This window comes from Blastomyces gilchristii (assembly GCF_000003855.2).
Source record: "Blastomyces gilchristii SLH14081 genomic scaffold supercont1.11, whole genome shotgun sequence".
Classification (NCBI taxonomy): Eukaryota; Fungi; Ascomycota; class Eurotiomycetes; order Onygenales; family Ajellomycetaceae; genus Blastomyces; species Blastomyces gilchristii.
In genome coordinates this window covers 1,540,876-1,560,905 of record NW_003101672.1, presented here as the reverse complement: position 1 = coordinate 1,560,905, position 20,030 = coordinate 1,540,876, and the positions used below count along the sequence as shown (strand labels likewise).

At 47.6% G+C, this 20,030-nt stretch overlaps 7 protein-coding genes across 7 annotated transcripts in view; 1 reads left to right on the top strand and 6 right to left on the bottom strand.

The window, feature by feature from the left end:
• Window positions 1–117: 117 nt before the first annotated feature.
• BDBG_05663 (lectin, mannose-binding 2) lies at window positions 118–3,115 on the bottom strand. Its single transcript, XM_031722260.1, has 6 exons — window positions 2,353–3,115; window positions 2,243–2,266; window positions 2,098–2,168; window positions 1,942–2,023; window positions 1,611–1,871; window positions 118–1,535 (listed from the first exon to the last, which is right to left on the bottom strand). The coding sequence occupies exons 1-6, from the start codon at window positions 2,470–2,472 to the stop codon at window positions 1,065–1,067; spliced, it is 1,029 nt and encodes a 342-aa protein (XP_031579098.1). The 5' UTR covers window positions 2,473–3,115; the 3' UTR covers window positions 118–1,064.
• BDBG_05662 (mitochondrial intermembrane space translocase subunit Tim) lies at window positions 2,996–4,534 on the top strand. Its single transcript, XM_002624108.2, has 2 exons — window positions 2,996–3,266; window positions 3,415–4,534. Exons 1-2 carry the CDS (start codon window positions 3,138–3,140, stop codon window positions 3,637–3,639), a joined length of 354 nt encoding a protein of 117 aa, XP_002624154.1. The 5' UTR covers window positions 2,996–3,137; the 3' UTR covers window positions 3,640–4,534.
• A 535-nt stretch (window positions 4,535–5,069) lies between these two features.
• On the bottom strand, window positions 5,070–8,035 carry BDBG_05661 (AGC/PKA protein kinase). Its single transcript, XM_031722259.1, has 4 exons — window positions 6,432–8,035; window positions 6,063–6,316; window positions 5,575–5,949; window positions 5,070–5,420 (listed from the first exon to the last, which is right to left on the bottom strand). Exons 1-4 carry the CDS (start codon window positions 7,497–7,499, stop codon window positions 5,393–5,395), a joined length of 1,725 nt encoding a protein of 574 aa, XP_031579097.1. The 5' UTR covers window positions 7,500–8,035; the 3' UTR covers window positions 5,070–5,392.
• A 1,289-nt stretch (window positions 8,036–9,324) lies between these two features.
• On the bottom strand, window positions 9,325–12,731 carry BDBG_05660 (stress activated MAP kinase interacting protein). Its single transcript, XM_002624106.2, has 3 exons — window positions 12,213–12,731; window positions 11,592–12,128; window positions 9,325–11,451 (listed from the first exon to the last, which is right to left on the bottom strand). The coding sequence occupies exons 1-3, from the start codon at window positions 12,233–12,235 to the stop codon at window positions 9,378–9,380; spliced, it is 2,634 nt and encodes an 877-aa protein (XP_002624152.1). The 5' UTR covers window positions 12,236–12,731; the 3' UTR covers window positions 9,325–9,377.
• Window positions 12,732–13,196: 465 nt separating this feature from the next.
• BDBG_05659 (mitochondrial carrier protein) lies at window positions 13,197–14,882 on the bottom strand (the record flags this gene model as incomplete). Its single annotated transcript, XM_002624105.1, has 2 exons — window positions 13,197–14,726; window positions 14,844–14,882. The coding sequence occupies 2 exons, from the start codon at window positions 14,880–14,882 to the stop codon at window positions 13,197–13,199; spliced, it is 1,569 nt and encodes a 522-aa protein (XP_002624151.1).
• A 1,267-nt stretch (window positions 14,883–16,149) lies between these two features.
• Window positions 16,150–17,102, bottom strand: BDBG_05658 (histone H4; the record flags this gene model as incomplete). The annotated part of the gene is made up of 2 exons (XM_031722258.1): window positions 16,436–17,102; window positions 16,150–16,313 (listed from the first exon to the last, which is right to left on the bottom strand). The coding sequence occupies exons 1-2, from the start codon at window positions 16,707–16,709 to the stop codon at window positions 16,150–16,152; spliced, it is 438 nt and encodes a 145-aa protein (XP_031579096.1). The 5' UTR covers window positions 16,710–17,102.
• A 630-nt stretch (window positions 17,103–17,732) lies between these two features.
• The window catches only part of BDBG_05657 (protein phosphatase regulatory subunit Gac1), a gene marked incomplete at its 5' end in the record, with an annotated part of 3,812 nt that continues 1,514 nt past the window's right edge, over window positions 17,733–20,030 (bottom strand). Inside the window, 2 exons of the mRNA XM_031722257.1 lie at window positions 17,733–19,400; window positions 19,482–20,014. Coding sequence (XP_031579095.1) covers window positions 19,035–19,400; window positions 19,482–20,014 — 899 coding nt within the window. The 3' untranslated portion in view covers window positions 17,733–19,034. The remainder of the gene's footprint in view (window positions 19,401–19,481; window positions 20,015–20,030) is intronic.

Genomic DNA, 20,030 nt, shown 5'->3' with positions numbered 1-20,030 from the left:
GCGATAAGAGCCGTAGATTATCATCACTTGGGCTGATCAGAACATCCATATCAGTCTTCGGCGATTCTGAGCGAAAGTGAAACTAGTTCGTCGGTTGATGTTGGGACAAGGTTGGCTCTTCAAACTAGCTCACATGATATTGAAATATATTTATGTATTACCAGTACCGAAAATACAACACACAAATTCATATCTTATCAGATCATCATCTTGTTTCTATTTACTCGTCACCAAGAATTATCACTCCATCCAGCTTAAATAAACGCATCAAACCATTCCACCGGTAAGATGACCGGGCAGGCGAGGTTGGCGTAAAGGGTGCTTATTTGAAAGGATACGTGCTGATGGGGTAAGTTTAGATATTACTTCTACTGAGCCCACGCGGAGAGACGACATCTGCTCCCTGTCGATTTGAGGCGGGGTAACTTGAGGCAGAGTTCAGAACCTTCCTGACTTAGGTCACCGCTAATAGGGCTTTTTGCTAACAGGGGACACTAGGCGGGCGGATTATCTTGTGCATGCCCCTGGCGTTGCAGAGATGAGTTGAGTTTCCAGGGCTAATCACACAACCACTAAAGCATTCTGAAGACATCTGAGATGACCTAATCGCCCTTTGGAACAGAAGGGAATTAAATCAGGAATTTGGACCTGGTCACAAGATTTATTTCGATCCTTTCTTCTTTCTTTCCTTGGTTTTCATCTTCGAATTGCGCTTTTGATAATGAGTAAGTCAACCCTTCTCGTTTATCCAAGTGCTGGGAAAAGAAATGGTGCAAAGGGAGATTGTTTAGGAGGTGGAAAGTGAAAAAAAAAAAAAAAAGAAAGAAAGAAAGAAAGAAAGAAAGAAAGAGCAAAGGTAGTAAAAACCGGCGAAGCTCGAGCCGTCAGAAAATCAAGGTATATATGATGCATGCAGAAACAATGCTACAACCAGCAAACGCAAGGAACCCTGAGAGAATACACATAAGAAACAATTTAGGACGGAAGAATAAGAATTTAGGGTGAGGAAGGGGGAAAGAAAATGACAACCTCGACTATCATTCATCACAACGGAAATATCGATATCAAAACCTCCGTCTTTGACTGGCTCTAAAAGCCGTGAAACCAATATATGCCGCCAGAATAAGGAATAGGAACATGATGATCTTAAAGAAAAACCAAAACCATCCCCCGGCACCAGTACCATCATCACCACTCCTACTATAAGCGCTTCCCTTCCCAGTCTTTGACTTTTGAGTAGCCTTCCTACCAGCACCGCGGGAGCCAGTCTGTTTGTCTTCCGGCGCCTTGTCATATAGCGAGTAGGTGCTGATAGATATGATGTCATGGTTGTCGCTGAGTTCGCCGGTCTCGGCGGACATACCGAGGTAGGCGACAGTGGGTATGTTTATAGATTGTTGCTCGGTCGCTTCAACGGTGAAGCAAGGGGTCCAGGAATGGTCCGATTTGTATTGCAGGTCGAGGGCGAGGAACTTGTCTTGGAAGTAGGTTATACGGGCCTTTGTAGCGACGGATGCGCCACGAAGTCCTCGAGCCTGGTTCATTTTGACATTAGCTGGAGTATTGGGCATTGAAATAGATAAGAGTTAGTACTCGAAGGTGCAACTTACCGAGCATCCAGCAAGCTCATTGGCTTTGCCGTCATGTGCCTGGTCATACGATGTCTGACCATCGCCCAGCATAGCCATAACATAGGGAAACGCAACGGATGGGCGATTATTCTTATACGTGTCAAAGAAGATACCCAATCCTTCGAACTTGTCTATGGAGCCAAATACAGGGCCCTTAGCTGAGCGTTGTTTGGTGAGCCATATCGCCATACCATCTCCATGAAGGTTTCCTTCGCCGTGGATGCTAAATTCGACTTCGACCTATATCAAGACCTACATTTAGCACTTTCCCTCTGGTTATTCATTGCGCCGCGGAAGAAACGGCACCGACCTGCCAATTAGTCGCGGTTAACGGAACGCGAGAGAATAGCCAGCCTTGTCGCGATGGTCGATCCGGAGTAAGACGAATATATCTAATTGGCAAGGATAAGTAGGTATAACAACTTGGCTGGGAATGTAGAGTCAAAGCGGAGAGAACAAAACATACTGATCCGTGCGAATGACGGTATCACCACCATAATCGAACCAACGGCTTTCCGACTCGGTATCTATATACGGCTACCGGGGGGTGTATTACGTCAATTCGCGTCCATAGCCACTATGGAAGCTCAGACTGTTGTTTTTTAACGTACTTGAGATATACTGTAGGGGATCATCTAGAAGCGCAAGTGAAAGAAATAGTCAATGATTAGTGATTGAATCGACAAAACAATACGACGCGGCGTTTGTGAAAGCAACATACAGGAACTCGTTTAACGTCGGCATGGTCCTCGAAATCATGAGGATCATCAGAGGCATGGGACAGACCCAGGCATAGGCCCAACACCCATAGCCAAAGGCAAGGGAGCGCTTGTAACAGCATGGTTCCTTGCTTCAGAGCGGAGGTTCGGGTGCAGAGGGCAGAGGCGGAGGATGCGGGGGTCAGTAGACGCCGGTCGTAGCTGACTGAGGGGCAATTCAAGACGCGCAGGAGAAATTAAAGCTGGGTAAATGCGACGACTGCCAGAAAGGAAGGTCATCAAGGAGTGTCGTGTCACCAGGACATCAGCGAGTTTTATGCCCGTGTCTGGCAAAGCGTAGAACAGGCTGGGGATCAGAATGGGTGGCTAGCTTGGAAAGAACGCATTGAGCGTGTAAAGGATCCCGCTCAAGTTTCCTTGCGTCCCTGCAGGCAGAAAATGTAGGGGATATAGGCAAGGAATATACAGCGACTGTTGGCTGAGGTTGTAGCAGCTCTTGCAGCTATTGTACGCAGTGTATTCGCTCAATGTTGACGACGTTGAAGATCAATCTGTCCACTTCTCGTCTAGGCCGCGAGAGCCAGTCATGTGACGATGAGGTAAGCAGGCTGCGGCCGAGTCTTTCCCTCGCCGCGCCGATATATCAAAAAGCTCAGTAGCACCAGAACAACTAAGATTCAAGAGAATAAAGAAGCCTTCAATTATCACAACTACCTCACCAATTCCCCCAAGTCAGAACCTCTCCGCATGATTACTGCATTTACAGCCACAGCCACCCAATCCAAAAATGTCCCTATCAAACCCCTTCTCGCAAACCGGCTCTGCCTCCCCGCAAACCTCCGCCGACGTCAAATCCGCAATAATAACCCAGGTCCAACAAGAGGCTGCCGTTAACAACGCCCGTTCCCTCATAACCGTACGTAATAATAGTTCCCTCTCTCTCTTCTCTCCCCCTTTCACTCCCTCCACAGCCCTCTCCAAAAATACCCGATCCCCTCAAAAAGAAAATTTTTAATAAAAAAAACACTCCAAACCCAAGCCCTAACCTAACTCCCAAAATCCAGAAAGTAAACGAAAACTGCTTCGAAAAATGCATCCCATCCCCAGGCTCCAGCCTCTCCTCCAAGGAACAAACCTGCCTCACCGCCTGCATGGAGAAATACATCCAGCTATGGAACGCCACGAGCCGTGCCTATGGGGCGCGCGTGAACCAGGAACAGAAGATGGGCGGCGTTGGCGGTAGCTCGTCGTTTGGCGGGAGCGGGGATGGGAGCGGCGGTATCTTTTAGTTTTGAGATTGTTTGAGCGGGGAGGGTGGAGTGGTTGGTGGAAGGTGGATTTGGATTGGAATTGACTGGCATGATTTAGCTTGATGGATGGATGGATGGATGGATGGAATGAGATTGGGATAAGAGGATAGTATATGATTGTTTCGATCCATCACGGCCCGCCGGTACAGTTATGTGAGAGCCATGAGCTGGACAGACCTTTCCATCTATTTTCGCCATTCTGAGTTGATTTTTGCTTTGGCTGGGAACGATAGAGAATACGTCACTTATATCCCCCTTGCATTTGTCCTCCCCTCCTAAATTCTTCCCGGAGGGGGGTTGGTTTTCTTTTCTTTTCACTTTTTTTTCTTCGTGATAATCTCTCTGTATTTATAGTGTACTGTGTCTATCCCGTTTTCAGTTCCGTTCCCTTTCCTTTTTTAAGCCTGCTTTTTTCTATTGGAAAATGCATAGTTGTAGAAACGCAACTAAACGAGACAGCACCGACGTACTTGGGGTATTGGGATATGTTCGATGAATGATAGGAAAATAGGATAGGAACGTTTAGGGGGGGGAAAAATGGACCAGGCATACGACTAAGTTTATACTGTAAATGAGAAAAGGAACAATTCTTCTTCCGTCAACAGAAGGCAACAAAAGAAAGACAACAGATAATATTTTCTTATATTACAATATGACCAGAATCAGGCAAGAGAGGTTATCCCAGTGTCAGTGTCAAGTGTCGAATCAGATATTCTTTATCCCTGACTGCTACTTTTGCATCATGTCATTCAAAACATTGCCCTCATTTCTCCAAATGAACCTCATATAGTTATATAAAAACACACCAGGCCCTCCTTATACCGCATATGCCCATCCTATTTTGACCAAACAAGGAAAGGGACAACGAACGGAGTGCAGAAAAACAAAAATAAAAATGTGATAAAAACGGTGCCCTGGAAGCTGATTAATCAGAATATAACTATAATAAAATTTCCAGTTAACCATACCGAGGGGGCGAGGGGAAAGAGAGAAAGGATGAAAAGAAAAGAACGAAAGAAAGAAAGCAAGAGAAACTTATGTAATATAGAGAAGTAGGTGCTAACCTAACTTAGATAAGTTAATAGCAGTAAGAAGATAAAAGAAGAAATAAAAACAACAAGCCAAGAAGGGAGAAAAAAAGAAAACCCCTGCTAACTTAGATAAGTTAATAGCAATAAGAAGATAAGAAAGAAGAAGTAAAAACAACAAGCCAAGAAGGGTCATGGATACAGGAAGTGGACACCAGAAAGGGGGTGCCCTAAGAACTAAAACAGCTAGACAATATTGTCCAAAAGAATAAAATGGCAAAAGAATAAGATGATGAAGATGAAGATGAAGAAGATGAAGATGATGAAAGATGAAGATGAAGATGATGAAGATGAAGATGAAGATGAAGATGAAGATGAAGATGAAGATGAAGATGAAGATGAAGATGAAGAAGAATAAGAAGAGGAAACCCCATCCAAATGCAGATAAGAATGCAAATAAATTAGAAGAAGAAGAAGTTGGAGGACGAACGTGGCGAAGAAGATAGTATGTAGAAAGAAGACACTTTTCCCCGTTATTTTCTGTTGCATAGATAGCAAACCAATATAAGAGGAGTAGATAGGCAGCGTAATTTTTGACACTTAAACAGAGGTGATCTATCCTTTTTTGCTTTCCTTTCTGTCGTCTCTTTTTTTTTCGTTTCTGTTCCGTTTCCATACTTCGTTAGTCGATTCCTCCGCAAAACTTAAAAGTCCACGAAATAATGACCATATCTAAATCAATTTGGTATTAAGTTAGCGAAGACAATATTCTCTTCCTTTTCTTTGACATGAGAACGCATATTTCAGAGCACAGAGACGGGCAGATAGTCACACAGGTAGGCGAGAAATAAAGTAGGAAAATTGAGGATAGAAAGAAGAAACATACGGATCATCGCCGCCACCTCCATACGCCTCCGTTTCCTCGGGATACCTATCAAACTGGCTCGCATCGCCCTGCCCACCTTTCACAGGCGGTATGTACGGGGCATCAATATCTTTCCTCGCCAATCGATCCCACGTCACCTCTGCAAACCATGGATGGTTCTTCACGTCTTGCGAGCCCCCGTGCAAGTTTCCAAGTCGCACAGTTAGATCTGGCGTAATCAGCTGGGAGAGGAGATCCTGGGCGTCTGGATGCATATAAGGCGGGTACTTGACGCGGCATTTGAGGATGTTTTCGTAGATTCTCATAGGGGAGCCGCCATCCCAAAACGGAGTGAAACCGCAGAGCATTTCGAAGATTAGGATGCCGAGGGACCACCTACTTTTCCAGTCAGGTAAATTGGTTTAATTTAGTTTGGCGGTTTAGGGCGGGAGAGAATAATCGGAGGGAACAGGTCAGAAATGAAAGGTAGGTAGGTGTATATAACTTACCAGTCGACAGACATATTGTATCCCTTCGACGACACCACCTCCGGTGCAAGATAATCAGGCGTGCCACACAATGTCCATGTAATATCCCTAACTTCCTTCGCGAATCCAAAATCCGTTATTTTCAAATGGCCGTGTCTGTCGAGAAGTAGGTTCTCCGGCTTCAAGTCTCGGTATACGATGTGATGGTCGTGCAGATATTCCAACGCCAGCGTAACTTCGGCAGCATAGAATTTTGCAACGGGGTTTGGGAAGCGCTAATTGAACCAAATGGCGAATTTAGTGACAAAAGGAAAAAGAATAAGAAAAAGAAAGCAAAACAAAAAATGATATTATGGAGATTCAAATGCTGCATAGAAGATCTCGCCATACCTGTGACTTCCTCAGTAAACTAAACAACTCCCCACCCTCCACAAAATCCATAACCATATAGAGATTCTTCGCGTCCTGAAACGTGCCCCATAGCGTGATAAGAAACGGATGCTTAACCCGCTGCAACATTTTCCGCTCATCATTCGTGTGTTCGACCTGCTTCATCTTCACCACCTGCGCCTTCTTGAGCACCTTGATCGCATAGAATCGTTGGTTATGCCGCGATTGAACCAGGTGCACACGCCCGAAGCTGCCGGTGCCCAACGTCCGCTGTAGCGTAAAATCATCTAGTGAGTACTTCCCCTTGGTTTGTCGTGTAGACTGGACAGATCGTTGCTGTTCATTTTGTTGTTGCTGATGTTCGTACTGTTGCTGCTGTTCGTGCTGTTGCGGTTGTTGCGGTTGTTGCGGTTGTTGCTGTGATGGTACATGTTGGCCATCGCCAACTCTCTGCTGTGATGACTCCACTTCGTCTTGATTGGGCGGGTTTATGATATTCTTGATGCTGGCAACATTCTGATAGTGGTGAGGTTGCTGCTGCTGCTGTTGCTTAAATTGGGAGGGATCGCTCGCGATATTAGAGTAAAAGGGCGTGGAAGATGGTATGGGGTTCATGGGTAGGGAAGGCTGGCTGTTGCTAGTGGTGGAGGTTGCGCAAGTGTTTACAGGACTAGAGGAAACAGCTGGTGCTAGCGACGAGGCTGCCGCTGCCGCTGCGGTTACCTCTGCTGCTGCGTCTCGTGGGGCAGTAGTCGTAGTAGTAGCTGTGGGAGCGGTGGTTGTAGTGGCAGGCTGCGCACTGAGACTATCGGTGCGGGTGGAGGAAGCGGGGTATGGCCGAGAGGAATCAAGACTGGAAGCCGCAGGATGCTGGACCAGGGGGTTTAGAGGAGGAGGATGTGGTGAAGTAGTAATGGCTGTTGGAGAGCCAGGATTGTTTGTGCTGATACTAGTACTCTTGCGGGAAGACGGCGATTCCGCTACTGGTGAAGCGGGCAGATCCAGGTCCCTCGAGTTGCGCGAGTCCTTCGTCCGCTTCTTCTTCAGCAAGTTTCCTAGACTCCGCATGGACCACCAAAATAGGAGCCTGTGAGGTTATTCACCAAGGTCTCCGTGCACAGTAGCAATGACGAGGATAAGACGTCAGTGAGGGGAGGTCGAAAGATGGTGTTCCTTTCCCTCCTTGGACGTGCTAATCCACATGGGCTCCTGTGTAATTGCGCTTTTTGCCCTTATTCTGGGGGAGTCTGGTGTCTCTGCCTTTTTTCCGGTGCAGACGAATGTATGAATTCTCTATCTCTTAGCTTCAGGAACCAGGGGTTGGCAGATAATTAGGGGATGGATGGATGAGGGGGAGGTTGACTTGGCCGTGAGTGACCGGAATAAGACGGATCCGAGGGCGAGACGAACCTAGGGTGAGGGGGAGAGGTCAACAGGCGTAACGGGATGCAGCAATGGCTCTGACTGAGGGGAGGATAGACAGGTCAGAACTGCATGGCAGCTGCGGGGAGCAATTAGAGGGGGCAGAAGAGGTTGTTGTGGGATAGATCATAGCAGCAGCAGGTTTGAGGTGGTTGGTTGGTTGGTTTGGTTGGTTTGGTTTGGTTGGTGGGTTTGAGACTGGGAACTGACGCTGGACGGTTTCGGCGTTGCCGGGTTTGGTTACAGTTGAGCGTGGGTGTCAACAACACTTGAACGTGGTTGCCAGCTCGGGCCGGAAAAACAGCTCAGTGTGGTTCCAACCCAATTTTAACCTGGACCCATGGCAGCACCCCATTAAAACTACCATGCACTAGACATCTCTAGCACATCATCTCATCTCTACACCTACATTCTTCATATTTCTTGTGATTATAACTCATTCTAACTATTTCTAATACTAATCCCAGGTTTTAACCCTCCAATCTACATCTCTACAACTAATAAGAACCTAAAGGTTGAGATGGGGATGGGATGGGGACAGTCAGACTGTATTAGTAAGGATCTATGTATTATTATGTGTAATGTAACGTGGGTAGTGGAAGTGTATTTTAGAGGGAAGCGCTAAAGTTTGAACGTTGGGTCCAGAAAAGTAGCACCACAATCAACTGCTTTAGCACCACGTTCAAGTATAGTATGTACGTAAGTACGCAGTAACTATGCCCCAGGGTTGCCACCGCTAGCGTGTTGGGCGGGGCTGGCTCTGGGCGGCGGCGGTACTTGGGCGGGCGGGCAATTCTGGCTGCGGATGGATGTACCACAACCAGAGTTGGCTACAAAAGACTTCCCTTGTCCAATTCCTGACATGGATATATAGAGATCTAACCTCATGTCTACGGAGTATCCTATTAGCCAAATTGCCCAATTCTCTGCACTACAGAGACTCCTACTTAAAGATTGTGTGGCCTACTACTACAGATTTTAGTATGTACAGTACATATACATTTCTTACACTCTGTGTATGTACTGTACATACATTTTAAATATGCTCGAAGCCAGAGAGGCCCGGATATGTCTCAGAATAAGATAAAATACAAACACATCTTGTTTTATTTTATTTTATTTTTTCTTTCTTTCTTTCATTCAGAATCAATGACACATGAAAGATATCCTCCTGAATTGACTGAGTCGAAGGGATGGATGTTACATTTGATTTCCCTGCTTTGCCTGTTGATATCCTATTTCCTGCTGAAAGAACCTAAAACACCAAGAATAAAAGACGAAATGTCGTGGGAAGGCCTGAATGACAGCAAAACCAGAGCCAAAGCATGAATGATGATGATCGAGTCCATTTTCACGCTCCCAGACAATACGACCAATTCAATCCCAAAGTATATACATGACCTTTAACCCATCACAGAGCTATGCCTATACACCACAAGCGCCAGAGTGAGAAAAAAAAAAAAAAAAAAAAAAAAAAAAAAACAAGGAAAAAGGTACAAGAAATCCAGAAATCCACAATCGCAATCACACGCGAGACTGCGACATATTCTTCTTAATCTCCTCCACAATCTCCACCGCCTCCACCGCAGTCTTCGCCTCAAAGTCATACCGCTTCTGCTCGCTCGCCGCATTTCCCCTCAACACCACTACCCGGAAACTCTTCGGATGCCGCCGGCTAATCTTCGAACCCACAACGTCATTGAACGATATCGACGTCGTCTTGCTGTTCGATTCGAAGAGCGTCTTGCCCGACTCCGCTGGCATGATGTGCATGTAGTCCATGTCGAACGCGAGCACACGTTGGTTCGACGCAGTGAAGGACATGGATTGTTTGCGGATTACGTTGTAGCGTCGGTAGTAGCCGCCTAGGAGATCTTGGGAGTGCGCGAGGGGGTGCAGCATGCGCCCACTTCCAGTGTTGTTGCTGGCTCCCTTTTTGCCCTTCTTGGAGCTGGTGCCGTGGGATGTGTTTTCGACCATTAGCGGCGCGTTGGGTGAGGAGCTGCCTGGGGATCCCGTACTGGAGAGCGGACCAGCACCGAATCGGCGGCGGACGAGGTCTAGGTCTGTAATGCTGCCGAGGGCTTCGACAGTGCGGTCTAGTGGAGCGACAGTGTTGGAGCCCATGACTTTAAGGAGGTATTGGCCCTTGTCCAGGCCCCATTTTTTGCAGACGGAATCTAAAATTTCGGCGATGTAACTGTCTGTAGATGTGTTCATTGAGGTTGTTTGCGTTGCGTCCAGGTCAATATATCGGATTTTCAAAGTCTTTGTAACGCCCATTCTGGGTGTCGCGTGTGATGTAGGTACGGCGGGGCGGTCAGCGGGGGTGAGAGTGCTATCATTCAAAGCAGATGAAAATGGCTGACCTAGGATGGGATTGATCCTTCCGAACATCCTGTTTTTAGCATTGGCTTGGTTGGCTTGTATTATTGACTGGGTTACTTCAGGCTCATCGACAGCATCGGCTCTCGGGGTGGGATACTGCTTCTCATTCTCTGCGAATTCAGTTGGTGTCGCTTTCACAAGCGCAAATTCATCATAGGGTTTGCTCCTCGACCGGCCCCGGGCCGCAGGGGCGCGATTGTTATTAGAGGTAAAGTCGATGATTGGTCTGCCCCTAGCCAAACATGGGAAATCATAGTCAATTTCGCCATCTTCCATCATCCGAAGATTCCACCGATTTACATTGAGCATATCTCCCTCGAGGGGCGGCTTTAGGCCTTCTTCCATATATCTCCATAAACCGAGCCCGATCGCTTCAGCAACGGTAACGGGCCCGGGATGATCTAACTCCTTTGATTCTCGCACAATTGGCATATCTAAGGCTTCGTCCGGCTGAGAGGAGGACGGAATAAAGAATTTGATGTATAATGGAGTTGCATTGGACCCTCTGCCCGATAACCCCGCATATTTCTCCAAAGGGTTGGCGGGCGCTTTCTTTCGCGCTCGGAGTGCAGTAGACAAAAGGCTGATGGGCTCAACAGTGCTAATGGGCCGAGGCGGTGGGAGCACGTTTAACTCGGCTGAGGTAGCTGTTTGTTTCTGTTTCCTTGGCGAAGTACCCTGCGATTCAAGAGTCATGGGTAATTTATTGAGGATCATCGGAGAAGATGAATCTAACGATCCAACGCGATCCAACAACGATCCCGAACCAGCAGTGCCTCCGAACTCAGATGAGAGGACAGATCCTTCGGACTCGGCAATTGAATCTTCGTCATGCTCGTTGATGGCGTCATCAATGCTTCCTATCTCCAACTCATCTTCTTCATCCAGCTTTTCGCTCGGTGGTTTGCCATTTGGATTGATCACGTCCTCATTGTTAGAAAAATGAATCTGGCGTCTCCTCGCAGTGGCCCCATCTGCCTCGTTATCTGATGACATATCACTACTAGTAGCCGTGTTTCTGCGAGCTCGAGCTTTTACTGCTTCAACCGCACCAAGGGAGCCCCTCCGGTGCTGTTTGTTGACGGATCTTAATGAAGGCGATGTTACAAAAACGTCAGGATTATCACGACGATCCAGGCTCCGTATCGGAGATGAACCAGCACGGGTTCGTCGGACCGGCATTTTTGTAAACTTGATTTGCTGTACAGAACTGCAAAGTAGTTAGCGAGATATGAGAAAAAAAAAAAAAAAAAAAAAAAAAAAAAAGAAAGAAAGAAAGAAAGAAAGAAAGAAAAGAAAAGAAAAGAAAGAAAATATTATGCTAATCTCCAAAAACAAGTTAAACCATACCTGTGAACCCCGTCAATCTCCTCATCACTCTCATCGCTGAGATCACTACTATCATCATCCTCAGCCTCACCCTGGCGGTGCTGCTGTTGCGATTTATGCATATCCAACCTCTCTCTTCTCCGCGCCTTCCTCCCCACAGCCCTCTTCTGCTGTCGCTGTCTAATAGTGTTGACACTCTCCCTCCCGCCCGTCACCATCACACCCTCTTCATCGTCACCATCTTCGACAATACCAAACCCAAGCCCCACAGGCGCAGCAGTATCATTGGGTCCATCACTACCACCATTTACATCGCCGAAGTTCCTGCTCTGCCGCGCACTGGCCTGGAAATACTCTGACGCGACAGCCGTGGCGGTGGGGATGGGAGGGGAGTAGGTGCGTTTAATCTGGGAAGCATTGGCACCAGTGGCTGATGACCAGCCTGCAGCACGGAAGCCTGGGGTGTTGAGAATGGAGGAGTTTACGTTTATTAGCCGGTCACCGACGCCGTCTTTAATTGCAGAGAGATAAGAGGTGCGGAGCTGCCAGATGGTAAAGCTAGAGGCGGGGAAGTAGTTAGTTACCCGGTAGATGATGGTAGCGGGTAGAGTTAATTGCGGTAAAAGGGGCTGGTAAGCGTACTCTTCGTTTTGGAGGAGAGACATAGTTGATATCGATAATTGCGTAAGTTAGGGTATTTTGGGGTTGAGAAAGGTGTTGAAGCGGTGGGCCTTGTGCGGAAGGCAACAATGGCCGTCTAGCTATACCGTGATATATCCAGTAGGTGGAATGTAAGGGAATTGTTAGGGAGTAGGAAGGCGGTTAAGGTGCGGAATATCTGAATGTGAATGTGAGTGTGGTTGTGGGGTGGGGTGGGGTGGGATATAGATATCAAACAGCGGAGTTCGAGATACCAGCGGCGGGCTTTGAGGCTGGGGTTCCACGGAGGTCCATATCTCGCGGGGAATAGAGGAATTGAAGGAATGGATGGGAAATGGGAAGAATGTCAGGACCAGCCCGACGAAACGAAAGTGAATGAGAAGCCTCGAGAGAATTAGGCGTTGGAGGCGACAGGAGCCGCGTTGCCATGCCTGGACATCGGGAGGTTTGGCGGTCGCCCGGCGAGGGATGATCCCGTGACCTTGGGGTAGCATTACGTAACCAAGTATTTCACGCCAACGTATCCGTAATGAATTATTGGAACGTCTGATTGGTTCTATCTAGTGGGCGGAGTGTGCGGGCGTCGTCCACAGAAATCCCCGGGTTCTATGTAGCTACGGGATCTGTACAGAGTACTCCGTACTTCGGCGTGGATATTGTTTTCTATTCAGAACCGGAGTGCTTAAAGCGATGGCATTGTTTTTATACATGAAATAAACCGGTTTTTGTTCCTTTTTCTCATTATTTTCTTGTTGTGTTGCAAAATAATAATCAGTAATGTGACATAAAAAGCGATGAAAGGAGAGTTAATAAATATAACCCCTGGATGAGCATCAGCTCGCAACTTAGAATACCATACCTGCAACAATCCCCACTCAAAACGACCATGAAAAATACATCGATTCCGAAATACCAAATTAATAAAATCAAAGGAAAGGAAAAAAGAAAAAAAAAACCAATGAACAATCACAATTTCCCCTTATCCCAAAACCACCGATACAAGCTCCTCCACTCCTCCGCCTCATCTTCTACATATTCCCCCACCATCTCCGCCGTCGCATTCGAATCCTCATACACATCCTCCACCACCCTACTCTTAACCTCCGCCGTCCCATCCGCCACTTTGCCAATAATCCCCGCAGCCCTCCCACTGCCGATCCCCGACATTCCCGCCATCCCCTTAACGACAGCCCCCTTCACATCACCCGCCTTCTCGCCCGCCTTGGCCGCCAACTCTCCAGCACCTTCCCTCATCTCCACCGCAACTTCCTCAGCCCGCGCCCTCGCCCGTGCCAATAACTCCTCCGGGGAAGGATACCGGCGCACTATCCTAAGGAGGAGGTAGTACGCACGCACCACGAGCCTGTACACCGTGTCCTTTGCGAGCATGGCGATGCCATGGCTGAAAAAGCCGCGGAGGACGTCCCCGCTGAGTCCTGCGTAGAGAGCGGCGAAGCCCTCGGTGCGGGCGATGCTGTAGATGGCGTGGAGGATTGTGGGTGGTGGGCGTGTAGTAGGTGCAGATGTAGCTGTGGCGGTGGCGGCCTGGGCCCGTGTCTTTGCCATGGAGAATGGATAGGTGAGGGAGGAGGCGATAGCCTTGCTGATGGCGGCGAAGAGGAATGTGGCTGATGCAGGGGGTCGTCTGCGCTTGTCGCGGGGGAGGAGGGAGAGTTTGAAAAATTGGTTGAGGAGGAAGGTGAGGGAAGGGTTTAGGGAGAGGATGAGGGAGGCGCAGTAGCCAGCCCAGAGACCACGCAGACCCTTTTCGGTGATGATGGCGGACACTATATCACTCGTTGAAGACGTGTGTGTTTTTGCCGTCTTCTTCCCGGGTTCTGTTGATGATGAAGCTGACACCAGGCCCTCAACCTGCTTTCTCGTCAATACAGTCGAGACCGGCATCGTAAGCAACTTGGTAAACGACTCGGCCAAATATCCCACAGCCAACTCATCCACCACAGGCAGGAAGCTACCATGCATCTTCAATCCCCTCGCGCGCAGTCGCCTCTGTCGCAAGAATGAATAAGTAAGGAAGAACACAAATGAATCCATGACGGCCTTTCCAGTCGCCTGCGTAAGCCCCGCATATAACTCGCGCAACCCGCCCTCATTCTCATAAATTTTCTTCGCAGCATCTATAATTCCTTTATACTCCTCTTCATCTCCATCTCCATCTCCATCATCATCGATATCAACACCTTCACTCTTCGTTTTCCCCTTCCCCTTCTCACTCCGTCTTTTCCTCTCCCTATCCCTCTCCTTCACCGCCCTCAACTGTCTCTGTAACTGCAACCGCGTAACAATCAAACTAAGCGGATACGTCGAGATAGTCGAGACAGCTGCACCCGCGGCCCCTGCTATCCCCTGGCCAAGGGCCGGCAACGCCGGGCCCTTCAGAACAGCGGCTTTCCAATCCTCGCTGTCTGGACGGTATCTGCAGGCCGTATCATCGCTGCTGGTGTCATTGTAGATGTGGTAGAGCTCGAAGTGTTCCTACGTAGATTTTTCCCGGGGCAGGGGATGTGTGAGGCTCTGTGTCTTGATTGTGTATAATATTTCACTTTCTAGGTCTGGAGGAGGGAGTGAGAGGAGGAAAGAAGGGGGGCGTACAATTGAAGCTTCGTAAGGAATATCTTGATCGTTCGGCATAGTGGGTAGCAGTAGTAGACTAGAATGAAATCAAACCGCCGAATATCAAGCTCCTGCTTCGTTTGCAATTGCTCATATATGAGAAGCGGGTTACGGCGTAAACAACAGTGAATTATATCCGATCGCTTCCCGTAAAATTCCACCCCAGGTGTATTTCCCTCAGTGTAGTCCCTCTTTATCCCCCTTCGGGCTGGTGTGCTATCCCGGAACGGATGTAGGTGTCCGATTGCGAGGCGAGAAGCTAGCTCTCGGAGCTCGAAACCAGCTAGAAAGTTCTAGAGAACTGTTCTGGAAACCCAAAGCAATAGGAGCACTGTGATGAATTAGAAGAACATGAGTATCATGAAAGGGGAAAATTGGATGGTTTCTCCTCGACTGCAGACGAAGAGTGCAGGGCAGTGGTTAAGGGATGCTGCAAGTATCAAGTATATATCCGGATTTGGCTGGGCTCAGTGGGGAACCAATGACGTCGTCTGGGGTCAACTGCGAGCTCTTTGTCTTGGCGCTTCCCCTCCAGATAAATCCTCCATTTGCCATATGTGCCAGGTTTCGTGTGTAATTGAATTGTTATATTTGTTCATTCTTTGACCTGCCCCTCGATTTGTTGCATGCACACTTATATACCCTCTGACAGTTTAGGTATAGAGTTCTAAATAACCTCATCGGGGCAACTAAATATAGCAACGCTGGCTACCGGATCAATACAACGTCCAATTCGATTTCTTTCTACTCTTCCCTCCCCCCCAGTTTTCAGAAGGGAAAATAATAATAATAATAATAATAATAATAATAATAAAATATAAATAAACGTAAAGGCAGTAAAATAAATTCTCACTTTCCCTCCCTTCCCTTAAACTAAAATCCCAAATAATCTCAAAAATTTCCAGCCTAAGCAAACCCCATCCAGCCAACTGATAACTTGGTTGTCAAGTAAAGGTCAAAAAGTGGCAAAAAAGGAATCAAAATGTCATGAGCACCCTCCTCCCCATTTAACTAGCCCATTGATCGATCTGTCCGAAGACGACGATGGACGGTCATGTATATTGATGGGAGCCAAATTGACCGACAAGGGTACCAGAACCCTTTCTCTTCCCAATCAACCCATCAAATCAAATCAAATCAGAGAACACCCAAGCAAAAACCAAAACCAAAACCAAAACCAGCCCAAAACAATAAACCAGCATGCAAAGGCCTTCACACACAGCCCAGGATTTCGATCCACGAGCATAAAAAAGACAGAAAAAAGAAAAAAGAAACCCCCCAACATCTATCCACCAAACCCATAGAGCGTGCGCCCCTGTCTCTTCAGCGCATACACGACATCCAGCGACGTGACCGTCTTCCGCTTCGCGTGCTCGGTGTACGTGACCGCATCGCGGATGACGGATTCAAGGAACGATTTCAGCACGCCGCGGGTCTCCTCGTAGATCACTAGTGTTCACACCCACAGTCAGTATGGCACGTAAAACGTGAAGGGAGGGAAGGGAGGGAGGAGGTGAAGGGGTAGAAGAAAGGAAAAGAAAGGGAAGGGAAGGGTGTGACTGTAGACGTACTGGCAGAGATACGCTTGACGCCGCCACGACGGGCTAGACGGCGGATGGCTGGCTTGGTGATGCCCTGGATGTTATCGCGGAGGATCTTGCGGTGGCGCTTTGCGCCGCCCTTGCCGAGGCCCTTGCCGCCCTTTCCGCCTGTTGGGTGGGTTAGTTGGGTTAGTTGAGGTTGTTTATGGCAATAGAGGATAGATATTCTGTATGTATGTGTGTATGGCATAGGGGAGAGGGTGGGTAGGGTAGGAGGATGCCTGGGGTGGGGTGTATGTGTCATGTCTCTGGAATGGATGGAGCAAGCATTGTGGTCGTCATCTTCTCATCGTTGTTCATTTATATAGCACCGGACCAGTGGAAGACTTTTTTCTTTTTTTTTTCTTTTTTAATATCTCTCGAAGCTGATCCAATGTCCGTGGTGGTGGGTGGTGTTGGTGGGGGGACATCAAGTCAAGCGCAACAGGCGCTTGGCGTCATGCAAGGGCCAGAATAGGCATGGCGGTGCCAAGACGACGGCTCTTCCCTCCCTTCTTCCCCCGGCGTCAAACTCTTCTGGCGACGAACGACGGATGGATGGGGCCGATGTCGATGACGATGACGATGCAAAAAACCACAACAAATGTCATCAAAAAGAAAAATAATTTTACTTACGTCCAGTCATGGTTTATTTTTTTTTATTATATTCGATAAAATAAAATTATATAAAAAAAAAAAAGAAAAAAGAGAATAACGTGATAGCGTGTGGCGAAAATACGCGTCCTTGTTTTTTTTTTCTCTTAAAATGTGTTAAAGCGAGAAAGGCAAGAAAGGCAAGAAAGGCAAGGGAAAAAAAGTGAAAAGCCGGAGGTGGGGGGGATGCGGGCTTAAATAGTTTTTCCAAAGTACCCAGAAACAAATAAAGCAAAGCAAAAGCAAATCAACCGGCAAGCCCCGTGTTTCCGTAGGGAAAAAAAAAAGCCCGATGACTAAGCGTTGTGGTTGGGCCGGGAAAAATCCTCAATTAACTGATTCCCAAAGCAAAGAAGGGCGCTGTTGATAGCGGGTTAAGGCGAGCTGCTTTCCAGCGCTTCTTTCTGCACCGATTATTGTTCCTCTGCGGTGCCTGGGTGGAAACTAGGGTTTGCTGGCGGGGTTCTGCCGGCTGCCTGTCTTGGCGCGCACTCACCGCTTTTCAAGTGGCTTGGCGCGGACCTCGTCGTTCTCATACTATCGCACTTGTGAGATGGATGAGGAGCTATTGAGATGACTACTCCGTATACACCGGGAAGAGCAGAGGCATAGAAGAAGGAATGAATGGAAAGAAGAAGGAACCGAACATATGTCATTGATTTACCCTGTACACCATCAACCACAGTTCAACCCCATCATCTCAGCAGTCATCCATTCATCACAAGTCAGTGGTATGAATAGTTAAAGGCTTGACCGGCTGGAGCGGAGAGGAGGTAACAGGAAAGACCACTCTGAAAAGAATTGAGGATCATGAGAGAACAGGAATCCGGAAAGAGAGCAGAAGAAGAGAGTTATGGGAGACGAAGAACAAAACCAAGACATCAATGATTTAAAATATATATATAGATTAGGAAAGAGGTAATGAAAAAACAACGAAAGAACGAAAACCGCCATACCCGAACCGCTTGATTTTCGAAAAATAGAGAGATAAAGAGAGAGAGAGGTGGAAAAGCGAGGAATACACTTTTGATCCGGGCCCAACAACGCCTGACATAAAAATAATAATTCCCCAGATTAAACAAAACAAAAAGAAAAAGAAAAAAAGAAAAAAAAACGCCAGATTAAATGCAGCCAAAACTCCTTACAACAAAATCATAACTCCCGCATATTAAGTTACAGTAGGAGACACAGTTAATAAGAAGGAAACATAGCCGGGGAGAAAAGAAGTAGAAAAGACAAGAAAATGATGAACAAAAGCAACAGCAGTTCATCCAGGGCCAAGCAAGAATGTAGAAGAAAAGCTCGAAAATCGTAATACATCAGAATTCAAAACGAAAGAAACCAAGAACACAAAAACAAAAAATAGCGCAAAAAGTCAGTGGAAGTGCAGTAAGTTACCAGAAAACTCATCATGGACAGAAAAGACAAGCCCTCCTTTACCCTCATTCATCATTGGGGCTCGCATGATAGAGCAAGGGCCGTGGAAACCAAAAAAAAAAAAAAAGAAACAGAGATTAAAAATGGGAAATGGGAAGAGACATGGGAAAGGCGTAAAAACATGAAGACGTCAACTAAATCGCACAAAGCAAAACTCCTCTCCATATGTTCAGTGGCACCGTCCAAGTTTTTTCCAAACAGTGATAGGAATGTAATACCGAAAACGGTAGGTTGGTCTGCTAATAACAGTAGTATAGCACGGAGAGTTTAATCATCCGTCATGAAGGGGGTAGAAGAAAAACATAAACAGCCAACTCCGTTACGTTTCGTTTCGTTCCCTTTCCTTCATCCAATCACAGCCGCGGCCCTATCCGTGATCTAGAGGATTCAAGAAAAGGTAGCTACACCTTTTACCCTCCTATCAATCAACGAGTGGTGCACGTGAGGAATTAGAAGTCGGGTGGAAACAGCGTACAACGGACCGGCGCTGCTGCTGGATTTATCCTCGAATAAATGTTTGAGTGGGGGATTCAGATAACGTCATATGCATCGACTGGTGATATGGAAGAGTAAAGCAATTCGGACAAGGTGGATTAGGTGAGGAGGAAGAAGCCCGTTCAGGGGTCCCTGGGGATCGACTGGGTGAGATGTGCCTTGGAGATCGTTGATCGTCATTGGTTGGCTTCGACGGAGATGGCTGCTTTTCATTACCAGATGCTTCCTGAGGCGACGACGGCGGCGACAACGCAGACTCCGCACTGGTAGGAGCATCAGTTGTCATGGTTTCGTTGTCCCGTGGTGCGGTGATAGGTGATTTTCGAGAGAAATGGGTTGTTGCGTGTGAGTCTGTCTTGGAAGATCCATACTTGGTTGTTTCATATATGTCAGTCTCAAAGCTACCAATCCACTGGGCAGTTTTCTACTGCGAGAGCTCTGGGAGACCTACGAAGCAGTACTTATCCACGAGTTCCTTGTACAGTGGCGACTGATGAGAAGGTTGTCCTGACACAAGGTCGGTATGTCTCATCGGACTAGGCGAGGATGTACGAAGTTGAGAAACTCCTGGAGAGGCTGCCGCGGGGGGCTCAAAGGGTTCACGCCTCGCGGACTTGTCTGGAATAATTGAGCCAGAAAGATTTCCAGCTATGGAGTCGGGCGAAAACGTTGTCTTGTCAGCATGTTTGCCACGGCGGGTCTGATCAGCGCTTCCAGGCTGCATTGCAGCTGACAACGATGCTCCAAAATCATAGCGGTGTCCAAACGTGCGAGGGGTAGGGGAAGTTCTCCGGATGGGGGGTGGATCGTGGAAATCATCATCCTTCTGGGAAGCTGACGATTTCACTGCGGAACTTTTAGGTCGATGGTGATTAGGCACGGCAGGCAAAGGGGGAGACTTGAATCCGGGCTCTGCAGGGAAAGGAGGTACAGATTTTGAGCGAGAATTACTCAAGGACGAGGGTTTGCTCCGAGGGATAGGCCCTGATGGTTGAAAACC